This window comes from Schistocerca nitens, chromosome 11, assembly GCF_023898315.1.
Source record: "Schistocerca nitens isolate TAMUIC-IGC-003100 chromosome 11, iqSchNite1.1, whole genome shotgun sequence".
NCBI lineage: Eukaryota > Metazoa > Arthropoda > Insecta > Orthoptera > Acrididae > Schistocerca > Schistocerca nitens.
In genome coordinates this window covers 79967848-79989583 of record NC_064624.1, presented here as the reverse complement: position 1 = coordinate 79989583, position 21736 = coordinate 79967848, and the positions used below count along the sequence as shown (strand labels likewise).

At 38.9% G+C, this 21736-nt stretch overlaps 1 protein-coding gene across 5 annotated transcripts in view; it reads right to left on the bottom strand.

Moving 5' to 3' along the window:
• LOC126213011 (cell division cycle-associated protein 3-like) overlaps positions 1-8904 on the bottom strand; it is a 50856-nt gene extending 41952 nt beyond the window's left edge. For 2 of the 5 annotated variants that reach the window (XM_049940573.1, XM_049940569.1), the window contains exons 1-2: positions 8498-8702; positions 8117-8396 (exon numbers count right to left, since the gene is read on the bottom strand). In XM_049940573.1, coding sequence (XP_049796530.1) covers positions 8117-8278 — 162 coding nt within the window. In that variant the 5' untranslated portion in view covers positions 8279-8396; positions 8498-8702. The other 3 variants (XM_049940571.1, XM_049940572.1, XM_049940570.1) reach the window with 3 other exon arrangements.
• Positions 8905-21736: the final 12832 nt, after the last annotated feature.

The window sequence follows — 21736 nt, the reverse complement described above, 5'->3', positions numbered from 1 at the left end:
TTTCGCAATCGAGGTGGGTTTTTAGTTTTTTAATATGTTGAAGGTTCTTGTTTTTCAGGTTACGATCTTATCCCTCACAACCTTATCATCCTTCCCACAGACAAAGGCAGCACCACAGTGGTCATATTTCTTAGTGACTTTGTGGCTGAGGCTCAATCAACTTCCTGGCACCACTGCATACAAACCTTACAACCATGATCCCACCCCAAAAGTCCCTCAAGCAGTTCCTCAAGGCCTACCGTCCACCCCAAAATGTGACACCTGAACCCATCTCCTTCCTGACATCAGCAACCCCCTGCACTTCTATATTTTCCCCACTCCCTGAACTCCACAAACCCAACTACACGGATCTCCCTACTTCTTGTACCATGGTGGCCGAGTAAAATGCTCCCACAGAAAGAACCTCTGGCTTTGTTAACCAACATTTCTGAATCACTTTCCTTAACCTCGCACCCTACATTCAAGAAGTTGCTCATCTCCTTCACCACCTCTCCACAGTTCCTGCCCTGCCATAAGACTGTGTGAGTTTTACAGACCAATTGTTTCATTTTCACTTTTCATTTATACTCTAATCATTATTATTACCAGTTTGTCATATTTAAACATATTTCTTGTCTAGAAGATTTTCTATAATGAGTTATAGAAGCTTGAACAAGGCCAAAATTTTTGCTGAACATTAAGCAGATCCACATCTGCATCTATATTCTGCAAACCACCATAAAATGCGTGGCAGAGAGTATGTTCCATTGTACCAGATATTAGTGTTTCTTCTTGTTCCATTCATGTATGGAACATGGGAAGAATGATTATCTGAATGCCTCTGTGCACGCTGTAATTATTCTAATCTTATTCTTACGATCACTATGCGAGTGATATGTGGAAGGGCGGGGGTTGCTGTATATTCCTGAAGTCAACATTTAAAGTTAGTTCTTGAAACTTTGTTAGTAGACTATCTTCAAGAGCCTGCCAGTTTAGTTTCTTTGGTAGCTCTGAGACACACTACATGGATTAAACAGACCTGTGACCATTTGTGCTGTCCTCCTCTGTATATGTTCAATATCCCCCATTACTCCTATTTGGTATGGGTGCCCCCCACACTTGAGCACCATTCCAGAACTGGTTGCATGACTGATTTGTAAGCAATCTCCTTTGTCGACCGACAGCATTTCCGCATACTCTACCAATATACCAAAATCTATCACATGCCTGCTGCAAATTATCAAATTCAGTGATTTCTAGTCAATGAATAAGTAGAAGATGATTCAAATGGAGAAGAAATGAAGGACAATGATGACACAAATCATGCAGTTCATGCTCCAAATAAATATGTAAAAAGTTCTGGCAGAGTATCTTGCAGAAGCTCCTAGGCATTGTAAAACAGATTTTGCTAACATAGGCTGCAAACTTCAGGGAATAATTACTGCCAGGAAAATAATTCAAGGAATTTTTCACGTGTGAAATTGTTGGGAAAGTTGTCGACTATACAAATGAAGAAGATAAAAGAGAAAATTTATCTCTTACTAGTGATTCTGAAATATATGGTTTGATGTGAATTTTAATGGAGTTTACTGGGGCAACAATACTTCGCTACCTTATTTAGGGTCAAATTTATTAAGAACAGCAGTATATAGAGGAACTATGAGTTACATACGAGCTTGTCAGCTATTGAAAAATCTTCCTTTTGATGATAAGGGCACCAGGGCAGAAAGATGTGTAACTGACAAATTTGTGCTGCTGTGTGAAGTGTTTAGAAAACTGAGAAGTATTTCGGAAGGGGTATTTCATGTGAAATCAACCAATAAAAAGAAAAAATTAAACCTTGTTTTACAATTTTGTCTATTTTGTCATATTATTCTATCTTAAAATGGCTATATCTAAAAACTGTGACATACAGACCTGAAATTTATAGTTTTATGTAGTTTATTATAGGCTTTAGAATTGTTTTACTTGACCAAAATAATTAAAACACAATTTTTTCCAAACCAAACTTCCTTTAAATGCTGAAAATTTCAATATCATTTTCTTTTTCTGTTTCGAATATAAATCTTTGGCAACGGTCTTGCCGCAGTGGATACACCAGTTCCTGTCAGATCACCGAAGTTAAGTGGTGTTGGGTGTGGCCGGCACTTGGATGGGTGACTGTCCGAGTCGCCATACGCTGTTGCCATTTTTCGGGGTGCACTCAGCCTCGTGATGCCAATTGAGGAGCTACTTGATCAAATAGTAGCGGCTTCGGTCACAGAAAACCATCATAACAAGCGGGAAAGCCCCTCCTATCCACACCCTCAGCTGAGGATGACACGGCGGTCAGATGGTCCAAATGGCCTGACGACGGAGTGTTTAATATAAATCTTTATTACTCATAAACTATTTCTTGGATTACATAAGTGTCCAATTTCACCCATCTGCTTTGACCCATGACATGACCATTTCAGCATCTACAATATGGCGCCTATGACATCACTACATAAGCACGACAACAAAAATGAAAATACATATGGGGGTGGGGACAAGCTAAATATAAACATACAGACACGCACACAATGATCAACAACAAAAAAAAAATAAAAATAAAAAATAAAAAAATAATGAGAAACACAAAATTCCCACATTACGCTACACCCACAAAATCCATAGGAATTGGTCACTTCCATTCACCTTCATAGCTCAACCGCAAGTGTCAATAAAAAAAACACCTAATACAAAAATTGGAATCGGGCACTTACCTTGACCAACACCTAAAACAACAAAAATTGGAATAGGATACTTCCCTTAACCTATACAGGTCAACCATAGGTGACGATACCAAACACAAACACCTAAAACTGTGATAAATGAAACCAGACCCACAACACCTCAAAACCCCACAAAACATCACAACTCACAAACAACAGACCCAAAAAAATGACTATTTACCAACAAATTCCAGCACTACACACTAAGTTGGCGAACCCCCCCCCCCTCCCCGAAAAAGGCCATAAATAAAAACCACAAAATAAACGAAATTCAATCACACATTAAAATTCAAAAACAACTGCAACAAGAAAGATCCTCTGCAACATAATCATAAAACAACCCCCCCCCCCCACATACCAAGCCACTCAACTAACCACCCTTGGCCTTTACACCTTACTGCCCTCAGAAAAACACTAAAAATACATTAATCCCCAGGGACACTCTTCCAGCAATACTCATCTAAATGAAATTGCATGTTAGAAGAGAGCCTCTTCTCCCTCCCTATGACTGATTTAACCGCCCCTCCCCAGCATCTGACACTGAAGTACTACCCTCTATACACTCTTCAATTAACCCCACAAATTCCCTCTTAGTACGCCCCTCCGAAACCCTGAAAACAGAATCACCATTCCCAACCCTCAACATAACCCCCCCCCCCCCACACACACACACCCATAAACCAACTGGAGGCTTATGCCTCTCATACTCCCTCTTCCCACACTGTGATTAGCCTATCTCAACCACCACCCAGGGCCCGCCCAAATTACCCCTATACTTCATACTTAGAACACACTTCCTACAAAAAGAAAACAATCTAACACCGCCCTTTCACTCAGTCCAGCCTCATGCACACAAAAACTAATCGAGGACCCGTAACAGAAATAGTACGTCATCAAAACAATCTCTCTCATGCATAATCTAGATTTCTCGAACCAGGTACTGATCTAATGGAGCGCCGAAGGTTGTCCTTTCGACACCGCTACATGTACCCGTCCCTGGTTCGATACGCCGAAACTCTCGCCTACCTGGTATTTTCTCTGCAGGCACTACATTTGACATTCCCTGCTATCAATCCAAACATCTGCAGAAACTTAATCATATCCTCCATTTCCGCCCACAACCTTGCGCTACTGAACTACATCATATCCATACCTAACAAAAGAAGCCACACAAATTAAACGTCTTACTGCACCATAAACAACAAACCAATAACACGTATCTAAAACACAAAAAATATAAATTTGGTAACTCACTGAAAAGAGTTTCAATCCTTCAGTCACAGCCCACAACCACAGCGAACAACTCCACTCTGTCAACGTCAAAGCTCAAAATGAACCCAACACAACACACACATACACATACACGTACACACACACACCAGAGGGCACCATCAAGCACAACAAGACGACATCTACAAACACAACCAAATCATAAACTAAACTCTGGGCCGTAATGACGCCACACGACCCTTGTGTCACGGGTCAAAGCAGACAGGTGGGATCGGATGCCTCTGTTGACCCCTATTTCCTAATATGTACGCCAAATTTTATGATGGTATTCCGAAGGGAAAAATTCTCTTAACATTCATCACCAATGAATATAAATACCACAATCTGGCAGTAATGGTGTCAGTGGAAAGACAGTGAATGAGATACAAGTGCAAATGTGCGGAACTGCAACACTAGTGCTGTAGTGTTGGCAGAATGAAACTGTACTTACTTTCCGAACATGCCTCATACCTGGTCGTAACAACCTCTCTTTGAAATCCTATAGAGGTCTAGGAAACCTCATGTAGGTCCTAGCCTCTATGAGGGGAAACTTATTATCTATTTCCCTGTGGTAGAGGGACTAACATAACTTTACAGTGAAGACATTAATTCATTTCTTATAAAGTTCTCAACCTATTCCTCAAAAATGTTTTTATAATATAGAGCTCGTTTGAGTTTAACTGAATATCCTGATAAATTTTCATCTAAAGTGTCTATATCATTAAAAAAAATCTAAGGCAAGTCAGTTGCACCAGTCCCTGACATGTAAGATTTTCATGTGTACCAGTCTTTTACACCCATCAATGAAACTAACACTTTCTACAACATCCATTATAATACTATTACAATAGTAATATATAAATGTTGTACATCATGTGTTAAAGAACAGCCTTAACATTTGTTGGTAAAAGTCCTTCACTTAACGACCAAGAGCAAGTGTTTGTATACATTTGTTAGTGCTAACAGACAAGCAACACTATGTGAAGTAACCACAGAAATCAATGTGGGATACCAGTGAGGACAGTGCTGCAAAATTTGGTGTTAATGGGCTATGACAGCAAACTACTGGCATGATCGCCTTTGCTAACAGCACAGCATCGCCTGCAGTGCCTCTCCTGTGCACATGACCATATTGGTTCGACCCTACCCAAAAGCAATCAAACAGCTGAAGTAATCACTCACTGGCTTGAACTGAACAGGGTAGTTCTCAGTTATGAGAAATCTAACACAAAATAAATGAAGAAAAGCAAATGAACTGACCAACTCTGGATATCTAGAAGTAAGAGTAGTTGAAAGTATAAGATTTTTAGGGTAACTGTAGGCAGTTGTTTTGACTGGAAAAATCAAATTGCCAACATAAGCAATAAACTTACTCAGACAAATTAAGTCACTAATAAGTGGAGATGATCTGCACATGGTGTACTTTTCTCACTTCAATGCTATAATGAGCTATGGTATAGAAATCTGGGGTCACTCAATTGATGCAGTTAAAATATTCAAATTACAAAAGAGAGCAATCAGAATAATAGAAAACATAATAACAAGAGACTGCTGCATGCCTCTAATCAAAAAACAGAGGATTCAATTTTTAAACAGTTTGTATCTATACAAAATTTGATAATACAGAAGCACCCGATTCTGCCCATCTGCTTTGACTCATGACATCCCTATTCCCAGTATATACAATACCATAAAGTCACTAAATACACCCACGAACACAGATATTTAACCATAAGAACTATTTCACTTCAATAATAAAATGGAACTAATGATGAAGTGAAAAGTAGAGGGTCTTGGGTGGGGTCAAGCTGAACATACAGTAAGAATGTCAACACGCCCCCTCCCCCCCCCCCCCAAAATGGGGGTGGGGTGGGAGAAGGAAAAGTGGATGGTATGAATGTCAATTTCCAAGCACTGATGATACTTCTGTTAATCGGCTGTATAACTAGAGAATTTTAATTTTATATGCTACATTGTCACACACAGCAGCAACCAATCAATGACTAGTAAAATTTGTTGTGACATCCATATATACTAAAAAAATTTCAAACCAGCAACAACATGACAAACTAACATTTTCAAAACCAAAACTACATCGGTAGCCAATGACTAACAACACTGAAATAATACACGACCAAGACAGCAATAAACGCCAACAACATCAAATAACATGAAGTGCTAAGGTCAATACTGCATCAATATCATTCACAAATAATTTGGAAACAAACACCATACACTAGAGTGTGCCACCACTTATGCCAACATGCTATTTGCAAATAAAATCCATTTCTAACAGCTTCGCCTCAATGACGTCACACGACTGAATGCAGTTACGTCATGGGTCAAAGCAGATGGGTGGAATCGGACCTTTCCATTGACATCAAAATTTCGCAACTTGCTTGGGACCATAAAGATAAATTCCATAAAAACCAAGATATACACCACCACCACATTAGAAACCACACAAAATTATGATTTCCACAGAATAACAACTTAACTTGACAGAAGCAGTGGTTACATGGCAGTAAAATTTTATAACTGTTTACGACTGGACATCACTAATGCCAAATCGAAAGTTAAATTAATATATTTCATCAAACAGTTACTACTAGAAACCCCTTTATATTCATTCAGAGAATTTATGATGAAAATAACTGAAACAGGCAGAGTTTTGAAATAAAAATGTACACAGGAAGAGAGGAAAATGAAAAGCAAAACGAGGTGACTTCTAAACAGCATTACTATAGGCCTACCTAAATATCATAACTGTGGTGGATTATAGTAAGATTGCATTCAATTGTTTTAATAATGTAAACAAAACCGGTGTTAGCACACATATGGATTGCTTTACGATCTTATGCCTAACATCTAAAATGATGTAACCATAGTATAGAAGTATTACTATTCGATTTTCTTTTTTTTATCTTTTTTGGCTTTTTGCATTTAAATTATGTAAACATTATGTAAATTTACAGAAGTATTGTGGCTAAATTTATTAGTTACCTAAGCAAATCTGCATTTTGGATTAGTAGAATTATGTTCTTTAGACTGACGAAGTAAACATGTTTTTGGACATGCTTCACTGAGACACCATAAGCTGCTTCTAAGTACATAACTTCTGCTGGCAAGACACCCTAGACCTCTGGCTACACGATAAATGGGATCAGTCTGTCAAAAACTTTATATAAGTGCACAAGAAATAATGTCAGTTATGTTCATTTTCTGTTTGTGCACATGTGACATCACACGTCATTACATTACAGGATGAAGGTGACATCTGGTATTGGCACATTCAATTGATCCAAGGTTGGATCTGCGTATTACATAATGCACTGTTCCTGAATTAACATTCCTTGATGTGTTATATAAAAACGAAAGAGCATTAATTTGGGGAGAATGTTCGATATGATGAAACTGAGTGAAATTTGTAAAAGACTGAACAAATCAATCACAAATTAGATCTCTTATATGCTGTCATGATGGGTGTGAAATAGGGAACAATTATTGACATATCATGCAGGCTTCTGGCAAATGAAATCTGTTGCTACTTCTACTTCACAATAAGATTTATGGGCTTTGCCATCAAATTACCCGTCATTCTATAACAATCTTGAAACAGCTAGGTACCTTAAGACATATGATTCGTTATATAATGGGCAAAGTTTGCTCATTAGGTCCCCTACTTCGAATCTTAACAGGAATGTCGTAGAAGTATATGCTCAAACCATCATAACCGTTACAACTACAATTATCTGATGCTCCAATATGTAATTAACTCTTATTTCCGCTGTCAAACAGTATTCGCCAGTATACTCTCGAACATGCTGATAAACTTCAAATACGCTCTCGAAACAAGTGCGTATTCAGAATTAGAAAATCTGACTGTATGCTTCGGTGAACAACGATTTACTTCTTATTACTGGTAATAATTTGCAGACATCAACCCCCTCTTGCACTGCATTCAAAAACACACAAAAGGGGAAGATCAAATAAGTATGCCAAGCGGTACCATACTAGATAACAGTCCCAACAAGAACACTTTGAACGTGGCAACGTAATGCAGAACAAGAATCAACACGAAAGCAATACGTAGAAAAGATTAAAAAACGTACCTCGACGGGTGTTCGTTCTGCGTCTACCAATGGAGATCTCGGATCGATGAGTGTAATCCTGTCTGGTGTACCACTACTTACGGGTGCAGCATTCAGTTTATTCTCATTCGAAATAACTTCTTCAAATAACTCTTTGAGGCTGCTAGATGGACAATTGCCCATTTTCCTTCTCGTCCTCTTCCAGACGAAAGAGAACGTATCTTGCAGTTTCCGTTTAATTTTATCGGCACTGAAATTCTCACAACGTAAAACTGTCCTATTGCTTTAACATGCTCGTCTTCTGAAAAAACAGAGTAAAAAGTAATTAAAATGTGCCGGTGTCACTATACGCTATCACGGAAACTGCAAACGCGGTAGACTTAATTCATTTAATAAACTCACAAAGCACTTCTAAATAAAACTTCTCTTAATAATAAAAAGAAAATAGATTTCAAACTATATCACAAAATATCCACGATCTTTTCTTTACGTTACTTAAGACACTCGTTAATTCAATGAAGTAAGAACATTCCCTTTAAATTAGACAGTCAAAATATTTTTCTTGTCCAACCGCCACGGTTTCAAATTTTACGCCAGAGACGTAATACTGTAACAGTAAACAACCAAAGATAGTTAACAACACTAAGTGTGCAATACCAAAGCTGTCAAGCGGAACCATATTCTTACCTCCATGAGCGGAACCATGACGGTATAAAATGATTTCTATGAATGGAACTACAAGGAACAACGAAATATAAGCAATTTTCAGTTTGTAAAGTTGGATTTCCACATGCAACAAAAGTGATGCCACAGCAAGTGACATGACGGCTGATGCGGCAGAGGTATCGTCTGCTGTCTTTAAGGTTCGTATGAGCAGTTGCCAGCGGGCTCGTGCGCATGCGCAGAGCTGAATTCGCATATGAGAAGTGCCTTCCTCCCGCTTCTGGCTACTTGAAGCGTGGCTGTTTGCTGTATGAGCAGTAGCAGCAAGTAGCCAGAAGCTACCCGGAAAAAATTTTCTGGCGTGCCCAAGCTGCCAGATTCGCGCATGCGCAGAGCAAGCTGAGTTATAGTGGGGGGGGTTCTTCCTCACGTGACCCGTATTCCGTGTATTTGTATATGTTTCGTGTCTTCGTTTACACTTTACAGCTCCCACGTCAAATGAAAACAAAACAGATTTCTGTGGCCGGGGGCCATCAAGTGAATTAATATATATTCTCATAACCATGAAAGACCAAAATAAGTTAACAGTTTCGATTTTCTGATTTTATATTATTTCCACGTTATTAGCAATCAACCATTAATGTCTTAATGAAGCTATTTCTGTCTGTTTTATAGAGAAATTTGCTTCAGTTAATTTTTTTTCCCCTGAGGCAGTTAGTTTATTTGAAAGGAAGTGTTTCATTCCGCACTATTGACTACTTTCAACCTCGTTCAATTTAAAGTGCAAATTTTCATTTTCTGGGAGAATGACGTTATACCATAATAAAGAACCAAACATGAGAATACAGTACTGGACCTCCAAGAAAATTGGTATCACGAAAACCACATGAAAAGCTGAATATCACGTACTTCAGAGTGCATCTGGACATAGAAATGTTCAATTAGAACGGAATGAAGCATTTTAGTATGGTTTATGAAATTCTGATGCTGCTGGAGTAGTCTCTGATGTCCTTTTATGACACTGTAAGATCTCTTAATGCTATATACATACGTAAACATTGACTTGTAGCTGACTAAATAGGCAAATTTTTTCAGTAGTTTTGAACTAAATATTTTGTTTCAAATATGACAGCTGTAGCAGAATTTTACAAATCTGCATTCTGTGAAAGTGTTTTTCGATCACAAGGTACTTGTCTAGTACTTCCTTTAGGCCTGAAGTTATTTCTTAATTTGCGTTTACGTCTTAAATTTATAGAATGACATTCTATGCTAAATTTTAGACTGGCAGCATACCGTGTTTTATCGTTTTAACTCCCCACATGGCTTCATATTTATTCCTAGAGTAGAATATAAACTGTCAATTGTACAGTTTCTTTGCCTCACAGACAACCATGTCAGTTTTTTCACATTTTGAAATAGTCATGAAATTTATTGTCCTTTATTCCGGTGTGAGCTACCCAAGAAACTGTCTCTTTTTTTGTTGCAAGACATTTGTATTCCATCCAACTAGCTTTTTGCAGTGCTTTGTACATGTAAACCTGTAGGAAATGGTTCATAAGAATATTGCAGAGTACGAATTAAAAAAAAAAAAATCTGTCAGTCACCCCTTAGCAAAATTTTATGGTACTGCGAGCTGTGGAGTCTAATTTTGAAATGATATTTTGCCAAGAACTGCTTCCATATTTGCATCCTTTATCTGTGTGGGATATGATAAAACAATTAGTCTAAGTACAACTCAGTATGTCCTCTCAACAACAGGCCGCACGGCTACACATGGTCACATGATGCCCCACCAGAAATACGACGAAAAGCATATGAGCAGAGCAAGCACCAAGCACGGGCTGCCTACGTCATCGTAGCTGCACATGTGCAGAACAGCCTGTTGTCTGGCGCTGTCTGGTAATTGTTCAAACGAACCTTCCCAAATCTCTCCTGTCAAAATCGCAGTAGCGCTGTTTTCAATATGGCGTCAGTTTATGGTATTAGAACTAAGCCTAGAATCCAAGAAGAAGAAGAAAAGAAAGCACAAATGTTTCATTAGAAGGTGGAATTTATGCATAAATAACACAAAGGCACCAAACAAAGTAGCTTATGTAGCATTCAGAAACGAAGACCCATATGAAAAACAATTTCGGATAATTTGTAGAGCCGTAATTCTTACTCTGTTAAAAAAAGTCTGATACATTAAAGATACATTCTTGGCTCAAGTAAAACTAGTAGTGGCCGGCCGAAGTGGCCGTGCGGTTAAAGGCGCTGCAGCCTGGAACCGCGAGACCGCTACGGTCGCAGGTTCGCATCCTGCCTCGGGCATGGATGTTTGTGATGTCCTTAGGTTAGTTAGGTTTAACTAGTTCTAAGTTCTAGGTGACTAATGACCTCAGCAGTTGAGTCCCATAGTGCTCAGAGCCATTTGAACCATTTAAAACTAGTAGTGACATTTCGATATTTGAATCTGGCGATTAATGTCCATCTTTGCAGTAATTAGGGTTCTTTCAATTCTCAAAAGTACAGTTTCAAAGTTTTTGAGTGTTATGTTAGATACTATTTACTATGCCCTAAAGAATAATTTAAGAACTAGTATATTCACTCTTGCACCCCACATCAGTTAAATACTACGAAATATTAATCTTATTGAATCCCATAACGAATTTTGGAGCTACTCTTTGTGCATCTGCACTAAGCGACACTGTAATATAGTTGATTTCCTTTATCGAAACCTACTCGAAGTCTGAAATAACACCGCCACCAGGAACCTTGCAACTTCATTTCTGAGCCCATTTTTCTTTCCTGTATTGTTATTTTATCGCCCTCGCTCCATATTGATGGGGGAGGGGGGGGGGAGGCCTGCCAGTGGCACAACATTCCGCTTTTCAACCAATAAAATTAAAAAAATATAGATGGAGAAACAAAATTTGGGGCTGTTATTCTATTTTAAATTAATTTATTCTATTTAAATTAATTTATTATATTTTATATTAATCAATGACAGACAACCAAAAAAGGAAAATATGTACATTTTAAGAACACATTGCAGAAATTTGAAATTCTTCTGATTAAAACACTGACACACTGCACTTTCTCTTAAAATCTGAAGGACCTGCACTGAGTGAGACGTATTGTCAGGGGAGAGAATGTGTTCCATAGGGTTGAGTAGAGTAGATAAAGAGATGGAGATTGTTAGGTAGAGAAACGATGGAGATGATAGGTAGGAGGTGAGGCAGATAGTGGGTATACAGACAGTGGGAAAGACAGAGGGTGAGTATTAGTGTGGTGTGTGAGAGGGTAGTGGTTACAAGAGGAAAGGGATAGGGATGAATGGAGAGGGAAGTGAAGAGAGGGGCCCTGATGTGGAGTGGAATATGTGGGGAAGAGTTCAAGTTTTTAGGAGGTATGAGTATTGGGATGGATGTCATTGTCTGGGTGAGGGACATGGTTGAAGTTGCATTGAGATAGGATATGGAGCATGTGCAGATGTATTCATGAAGGCCTGGCAGCATCCCAGGGTTGGTGGTCAGAGGGGAGGAAACGGGGTTATTGGAATCTAGTTTGCAGATAGCACAGCAGATGTGGAGGTGTTTGATGTGGGTGAAGAGGTGTGGAAATTTGATAAGATGGTAGGGGATCCATGTTGGGGGAAAGTAAACAGATGTAAAAAAGCGAGATGGAGTGCATGGCATTCAAGGATTTGGAGGGACTTGTAGAATTTTGGTGGGGTGGAGATCCATACAACATTTACTTAGCAGAGGATGGGTTGGATAAGGCTGTGGAGATTCTGGGCTTTCTGCTGGTTTCTTAATAGATGAAGTTTGCACGTAATTGCCGGTCAAGGGTTAGTACAAGATATTTTTGTATGTTAGTTGGGTAGGACGCTCATAAATAGTAAGACAGAAGTCATGGATATGGGAGGTACAGGTGGTTCATCCTATAATTATTGCCCGTGTTTTGGAGGGATTGATCTTGACAAGCCATTGGTTACACCAGGACGTAAACTGACAGGTGGATTTGGAGGAATCGTTGGGATTTCTGGAGTGTCAGGCGTGGAAAGTGGTGTCATCAGCATATTGATGGAGGTGGACTGGTGGAGGTGGTTTGGGCATATCAGAGTGTAGAGAATATAAAGGAAATAAGAAAGGATGGAGCCTTGTGGCACTCTTACTGTTGGGATGGAAGCTACAGGGGTTGGTATTGCTAATAGTGATAAAAAATTGGCGATTAGATAGGAAGGATACAATATGGTGGACATAGTAATTTGGAAGTGTGTATGTTATATTTTATGACATGCTTCACAACCATGAGACTTATTTTTGGGTCCATGGAACAAAAAATGAATCTATTCGAACCTAATCTGGAGTTTGAAAAGGAGACCAGAATGTCATGCACACTTGTAAGCTTACTTTAGATCGATGGAGACAAAAATAGCGGAATTATGGAGTTGAGTTCCTGGGACAGGAGATGAGTGAGGTGCTGGAGCTGGTCGTCAGAGGAGAAACGTGAATGGAAGCCACACTGGTTAAAGGGGAGCAGATAGTTTTGGTTTAGGTGGTTGTGGGTGTGTAGGGTGATGATGCATTTGCAGATCTTGATAAACGATCCCCTCAACAGTTTCTTCTTATATGGTGGAAGTGGTAGCAATAACGAAGACCATCAAGTTCTAGGTAACCCAGAATTACAAGAGGCAGATAAGGCAGTAGGAGGAAGTATCAATAGTAGTTGGACGAGTTTTCATTTATTTTACTTGGCCCTTAGGAGTATAATACTACTTAGCCATGGAGAGGTGCAGTAACTATGATACAACTGCATCTTCTACACAGCATTTTAGTAAATATAGACACTTCAGAAAGTATAGTTCACTTGCAATCAATTATATAGGGAAAATAGTCATTACACTGTTTTTATAAATCGTTGGTCAAATTTTCATATCACTCCTTAAAATGAATCTTGCAAAACTTCGAAGCACCATGCGAACTTTGCTTATTGTGGGCTAATAATACTGAAAGCGAATGGAATCCCAAGGTGTCCCAGCTCAGACAGGAATTTTTCTCTATGTTGATCATACTTTTGGCAAACAAAGATCAGATGATTTATGTCCCCCATATCTGAGTTCTTGGCATCACAGGTGTCCAGAGGCCTAAGATGAAGGTGGCATAAATGAACAGGAAAGCTTCTGTGACTGAATGTCATTGTTGTAATTGTAGAAATCACTCTTCTGTGTACAGACATATCGGGAAACTTAGGTAATATTGGTAAGTGAGGTTGTATCCATTTATATTATTTGTCTTTATGTGCAGATGCTTTCCATTCCTCTTCCCACTGGGATCCGATTTCCATTTTTATGTGATGAAAAAGGTCAAAATAAGGTAGCTGAATATTTAAGGTTTCAGAGGTTGCAGCTCCCTTGGTTGGTCCATAGATTCATTGTAGAACATACACTTATGAGCTTTGATTTACAGGAGAAGAATATACTTGTTACATCGAGATCTACCAAGGAGACTGCCTACACTATGCTTGTCTGTCCTCTTTTAGAATATTGCTGCGCTGTGTGGGATCCTTACCAGATAGGACTGATGGAGTACATCGAAAAAGTTCAAAGAGGGGCAGCACGTTTTGTATTCTCGTGAAGTATGGGAGAGAGTGTGACTGAAATGATAAAGGATTTGGGCTGGACATCATTAAAAGAAAGGCGTTTCTCGTTGTGACAGAACCTTCTCACGAAATTCAAATCACCAACTTTCTCCTCCAAATGCGAAAATGTTTTGTTGACACCGACCTACATTGGCAGAAACGATCACCACGATAAAAAAAGGGAAATCAGAGCTCGTACAGAAAGATATAGGTGTTCATTCCTTCCGAGCGCTATACGAGATTGGAATAATAGAGAATTGTGAAGGTGGTTCCATGAACCCTCTTCCAGGCATGTAAATGTGATTTGCAGAGTATCCATGTAGATGTAGATGTGGATGTAGAACATACCGTTATATTGCGGGCTATGTCTATGACCATTTTGCTACTGTGCTTGTCCCAATTTCTGCTCTCTATGGCAGCAAGAATGCTCAATCAGTCCGAGATAGTTAGGATCCTTTTGTAATTCTGGGTTACCAAGAACGTGATTGCCTTCATGATTGCTACCGCTTCCGCCAATAAGAAGAAGCTGTCGAGGGAAGCTTGTTTCTATTCATAGTGACCCGTTTGTAGACATTCGATTCATGATCCATCAGTGTAAATTTGGAGAGCATTGCTCGAAGTTTCATGGAGGTATGCACTTGCTATTGCATTGTGGTTGCTGCTACAGCAATTACCAAGCTACAAGTAAAGCACTGGAGCACGGGATGAGCACACTCAAAAAGGTCACTCATACATAGGAAGTCTTCTTGATCTTTTTCAGCGAGAGAAAACTTCTAAAAAAGTCTCGTGGGCAATGTAAGACTCTGTTGTTCAAAATAGTGTGTAGCCTATCACATTTATTGATTTCCAGGTGAGATCTGAGGGCCAACCTCTTCATTATATATCTTGTTAGCGAGCCACTAGAGCGAAGATGTAGAGTTGATCTCATTGTTCCTAAACAATTCCAGATGCAACTATACTGAAACATTTCTAACTTTTGGAGATACTTGACACTGGCATTCCCATATACTGTGCAATCATACTCAATCCTACTCCTAATTAAAGCTCGATAAATGATTAATAGAACACTGGGGTTCACACCTCACAATACTCTAGTTAAAGATCTAATGATGTTCAAGACTGGAAGGCAAGTATCGATAATGGACTTGATTTCAGGAATGCAACTGAGTCTGGAACCAAACCACATTCCCAAGAAATTGGCTGAAGGCTTAACATGAAATGTATAGCCCTTGTACGAATTTCGTTACAGAGCACTTGGCATCTTGAAAATATAACTGAGGGTTCTGAAGAAGAGATTTCAAGGCCACTAGCGCGTAACCAATCGTCCATTTCTAGAACTGCCTCTGTAAGATTGCTGAATACAGGATCCTCCATGGATCCAGATGGGTATAGGCATACATCACCTAGATACTGCAGACTATAAACATTAGGGAGAATAATGTTTTGTTGGTTCCCAGAGTAAAGAATGTATAACAAGGGACTGAGGATAAATCCCTGGGGTAAGACTCTGGAAGGAGACATAGCTCCCAAAAAGTGGTTCTAATATTTTATATAGATTGATCTCTTCTTGAGGGAAGTATTAATGCAATATATCCAACTGATAGGAAGACCAATTATCTTCAACTTTTCGAACAGGATGGAGACCTGAACATTATCATAAGCTGATGTCACATCTAAGAGTAACAGCATAAAAAACTTCATGAAAAGCAGGTAGACTGTCACTGCTAAATGTTTTTAAGTTGGCCAATATTCCTCTGCCCTTGATGAAGCCAAATTGTGATCGATGTAATAATCCATTAGTTTCCAGTCAAGCCTCAAGACGGTTTTTGACAAATCTTTCAAGAGTTTTCCCCACACAAGTACACAAGGTAATTGGTCCATAAGAGGTTTGATTTTTTGGGATTTGCCCCAGGTTTCAATATAGGCATAAGCATTTGCGTAGTCCATTCCTCCATAAGCTCCCTTCTTCCCCATATTTCATTGAATATGCATAGAAGAAGATCTAAAGCCTCCATTTTTATCATCCCATAATGAACACATTCAATTCCTGGAGCAGTATTTGTAGAATTTTTCAAATCTTCAACTCATGTCTGGAGACTGAAGCTGATAGAGAATGATTGAAATCTGTTTGTTTTGGATTAGCCATGGTGCTTTCAGAACAAGATGGAGGAGCTAATTTTGACACAAAGCCTTCTAACTGTAGAGGGGCCACTGCTGAAGATCCAACTGCATGAAGATGATTTAGAGAACGAATTGTCTTCCACACTTGTCGTATATCAGAGTCCTTATTCAGTCCATTACAGTAGTTGATCCAAGCCACCTTTTTCTTTTTCCTTGGGAATATCCTGGTGTTTGCATCTGTTCTTATGAACTCCAGGAACGTATGCAAGGTCTGTTCTCTATGATATTTAGTCAGTGCTAATATTCTTTTAGCCACAGCTTTGGAACATTCAGTATCCCATCAGAAGCACACGGTCTACCAGAGAAAAAATTTTGTTTTCCGCTGGGGAACTGCATTACAACCTGCTAGATCAATGTCTGCCATAAGCTCCATGTAGGATGCTGGATGCAGTTTCCCGATTACTTCCTGTATAGTTTTCTCATATGTTTTCTCATATGTTTTCCAGCAGCATCCTTTTTTGCGTGGGCTGTTTGAGTAATATCTCCTTCTCAAAGATATATCGGAGCCCAGCAGAATTTTAATGGCATAAAGGTCTGATCCCATAGAATACCTTAAGCTCTCCAACTTCGAAATTTTGTGAAAATTCGGTAACACAAGACTCCAGTGCACTGCAGATGACTGTCTATAAGGGAAAGGTAACATTGTTGGGGATCCATAATTCAAAATGACCAAATCTAGATCATCAGTTGTACTGAAGAGATGACCACCTTCTGGATCGTTGACAGCATTGCCCCAAGCACTGTGGACGAAAGTTAAAATCCTCACAGACAAGGAAGAGTGCCTGAAGCTGAGTAAACAGTTGTTGCCAGATACTGATACGGGTTGTAGTCACGGGAGCTGTATATATGGACACAATACAAAAGTTACCAGGCAGTTTTTCTATTTCTGCTACTTAAAATGTTAAAGGCCACTCATTTACCATCTGGTCTGTCTGATGTTACTAAATTATATCCTTTAAAATGAATTGGCGTTTGTGGTTTGAACCACATGTCATGTAGAACCAGAATGGAGATATTTTGTTTACCTAGTTCTTTTTCCAGTATTTCCCTGTTCGAAACATTCTGACATAGTATTCCATTGTAATATAGGCCATCCTGAAGTAAAAAAATGCATCTTTCTGATCCTCAGCCATGTTTTATTTCTTGGATACCCATATTGTAAATTTCTGCTTGCTGTGCTTGGTCTGTATTGGAAGAGGTTAACTGAGTTACTAAATTTAATATCTAGATACTAGCTTATCAATAAATGCATAGTTCTGTCCTCCCTTCTTAGAAGTTGTCCACATGTGTCTGGTAGCTGGGGAGCACCAGCATGATGATGTGGAGCATAAGAAGTCTCAATAATGGGGAATACAGGTAAATTTATATTAGCAAAGAGGTGGGTAGTAGTTGGCATAGGTTTTATAGGCTTATGTCTGTTAGGGTGGATGATTGTCACGAATTTTTGCCATGTGTTTTGTGGGAGAGGAAATTCCCCCTGCCAATTCAGTTTACTTTTATCCTGGTTTCCTGCTACTAGGGCACACAATTTGTGGCTAACATATTCTACAGCTTCTTTGAAAGAAATGTTGAGGACATCTAAAGCTTTTTTAATGTCTTGCTGTTCTAGACACATTGGACAAGTTGTCTCTTGACTTGTTATTGCCTTTGCAATGCACACAGCATGTAGTTTGGCATGAGCACATTAACTCCCCATGCTTACCTCGACATTTATTACAACGCATCTCTGACTGGCGCTGATTAAGTAAATGGCCATATCTTAAACATTGGCAGTGTTGTATGACTAGAGGAATGTAAGGCCTAACTGAACATCACTTACGATACAGTGTGTTATATTGTAGTAAGAACTATGATGTGAACTTGATAACACATATTCGTCAAGGGACATTGCTTATTGTGCCCAAGTGCTTTATTCTTTTGAACAATCTGCATACATGAGTCATTGGGACTGAAGATTGAATGTCTTGCTCAGCTCCAGCTCTGACTGATTAGCATCTACATTCCTTACAAATCCCTTATGGATAGTTCTGTGTTTCAGTATATAAGCAACTTCTTTCTTTACCTAGAGGGTTATCTTCTAAAAATTTATTGGCAGATTCCCCTGTAGCGAAATCAATACTGCCTCTTTTCTTTCCAACAGCCTTGAGAATCGCGACTGCACTTTTAAATACGGCGTCTGAGGTGAATAATAATTTCCCCAAAGCCATGGGATGGTATTCCCAACATTACCATTGATTTCCTCGATAAACACATAGAGAGAACCATCAGTGTCAGCCTATTATCTGTTGTTTTTATTTTTATCATAGTTAGTAGACATATTTAACGAAATCAGAATTTCTCTCTGAGTGATTTGCACTTCTCTCAGTACTTGTACTCTGTCTGAATTGGTCTCCAATGGCAGAGGTATCGTCTCTGATTGGGAAACGGAATTTCTCTATTTGTTTATGGAATAAGTATCAGTCATATCTGCATTGAGTGCTGTCAGTTTCGATATCTTGTTTGTTTGTTGATGAAGATGAGTTCAGATCGACATTCTCTTCTTCCTCAGGTCTTTATTGCAGCCCAGCATACACTTTGACGCCAGCCTTAACGTTTGGTCTACCTCCATACTCAAACTCATGAGAACTTCTGCCCCTGCAACTTGCCTTCCCATAAGGTCCTCTGTCCATGTCTCTTGCGCCACCTGCTACCAAAAATTATGCAAAACTTGTGATCTTGATGAACAAAATAGGTCACAGACTAAAAGGGCAAAGTCTAATTCGAGTTGTTTTTGTATTTACTACAAATTAACTTCGAAAAATTAGCGACAAAGATCTTATTTATTTGGTTGCTAACCAAAGATCCGTTCAAGGAATTCTTTGTCTCAAAACCACATGATTTCTACAGTCGTGGGATCGGAAAGTTACTCCAGCGTTCGCAGACTGTTGTAAATAGTGAAGGAGAACATATTTTTGATGACTAAAGCCACTGTTATATGTGTATGTTGTGTTTATTCAAGTTATGGGAAAATGCACACATTTCATGCTCCACCCATATTATAATATGGATTTTCAGCCTGCCAGATCTATACTTTTCTTTGACATAATTTCCAAGCCATGGAGCACGGCCAGCCGAAGTGGCCAAGCGGTTCTAGGCGCTTCAGTCTGGAACCGCGCGACCGCCACGTTCGCAGGTTCGAATCCTGCCTTGGGCATGGATGTGTGTGACGTCCTTAGGTTAGTTAGGTTTAAGTAGTTCTAAGTTCTAGGGGACTGGTGACCTCAGATGTTAAGTCCCATAGTGCTCAGAGCCATTTGAACCATGAAGCACATTGAGATTTGTAATTTATTAAGAAGTTTTTTGAAATGACTCTGGGTGAGTGGGCTAGTTCTAATAATCTATCTCAGAATATCGATTTTAATTTTCCTGCTAGTGTTGTGCTGGTGAATATCTCCTCTTACTTGCTCTATTCTTACATTCAGCTTAAAGTATAATGATGGACATGTATGTGTTATTGTTGTGGTCTTCTGTCTAAAGACTGGTTTGATGCAGCTGCTACTGTCCTCTGCCAGCCTCTTCATCTCCAAATAACTATGTACAGGTTTGCAGTTGTATCTTAAGTATCCATACAGAGGTTGGACCAGTATTTCACATTATTCTATATTTGCTGCTAAATATATGAAAGTACTTATGTTAACACATCATTTACATTTATGGTGTTATTTATTTATGTATTTACTATCACTTTTTCGCGACATCTGTAGATGTGGTTCAGTCAACCATTCCTGCAGTTTGTGATCTCGATATTCCCTGGCATTTCACAAAGTCGAACAAACGAACCCCTGAGGGAGAATGCTGTTGTATGCATCTACATAACATCAAATATTACAGAATATACTTCTGCTAAATTAATAACAAAGTCTCAGAATGTTTTAGAAATGCAAAGCTGAATAAAAAAATATCTGCAAGCAGCAGAGGAATAATGCAACTCCATTAGACTTCACAATTCCACAGCTCCACACGCTACACAATGGTGCACATAACTTCTGGTCATGACTTTTATTTTCAGATCTCCTGACAACTTAAACCGCCAACAACATGTCATTAACTGACATTTCTTTATAACAAATCGCAACAAGAACGATTGTTTTTGACACAATTTCAGTCCGCTGTTGCTTCTGAAAAAGTATACTTTCATAACATTCAAGTTATAATACGAAAATAACGAAATAACAAAACATTTTAACAACCAAAATGACGTTCTTCTTCATTTTATTACTTCATGTTTTTGGGAGATCCTCTATGTTCTGGTGCCTGGAAACAGCATATATTCGTTGGACAGAACCCACAAAATATGAAGAAATCCAATGTGGTAACTTCAGGTGTGCCCCAGACAAGAGTGCTAGGACCTGTGTTGTTGACGCTGAACTAGTGTGCTAAAAAAATGACAGGAATTTTTGTTTTTGGGAAGTAATTACATTTTATTGTCTACATCAATATTATCCCCTTCATAATAGCTCCCATTAATATTACATGCAAATAGCAGCTCTTTTTACAATGTCAGAAACATTTGTATAACTTAACCATTCTTAGATCGCTCATTGATGTGTTTTTAATCTCATCCATGCCTGTATAATGATGGATCTTTAAGATACTCTTTATTGTTGGGATATAACAACATCACTTAGGTCCATTTCTGTCGAATATGGAGGCTAGGGTATCGTTACAGTTATGTTTTTGGCCAAAAATTCTCGTACAAGCATCAAAGTGTGAGCAGGCGCATTATCTTGCTGCAAAAGATGGGCATTTTATCGGTTTGCTTCATGCAAACGCCATTCAAGTTTAAGTGGTACTCCTTACCGATCGTTCGAACTTGTGGCAAGAACTCACAGTTCACTATACCATAAAACCGAACACAGTGAGCATCAGCTTCGCCCCTGACTCCACTTCTCGTGTACTTTGCGGTCTGGGAGATCCAAAAAGCATCTGCTGTCACAATTGAAGCTAGTTCCGACATAATATTCATAAACTCATGTTTCATGATCTGTTGTGACACGCTTAATTACTTCTGTGTCGTTGCTGACTTCATTTACAGACACTTGAATGACTTGCACTTGTCCCTAGTTTTACTCACAATTCAACCATATCACAAAAACCTAAGTGTCACACATTTCGAACCAAAACATTCGCTAAAAT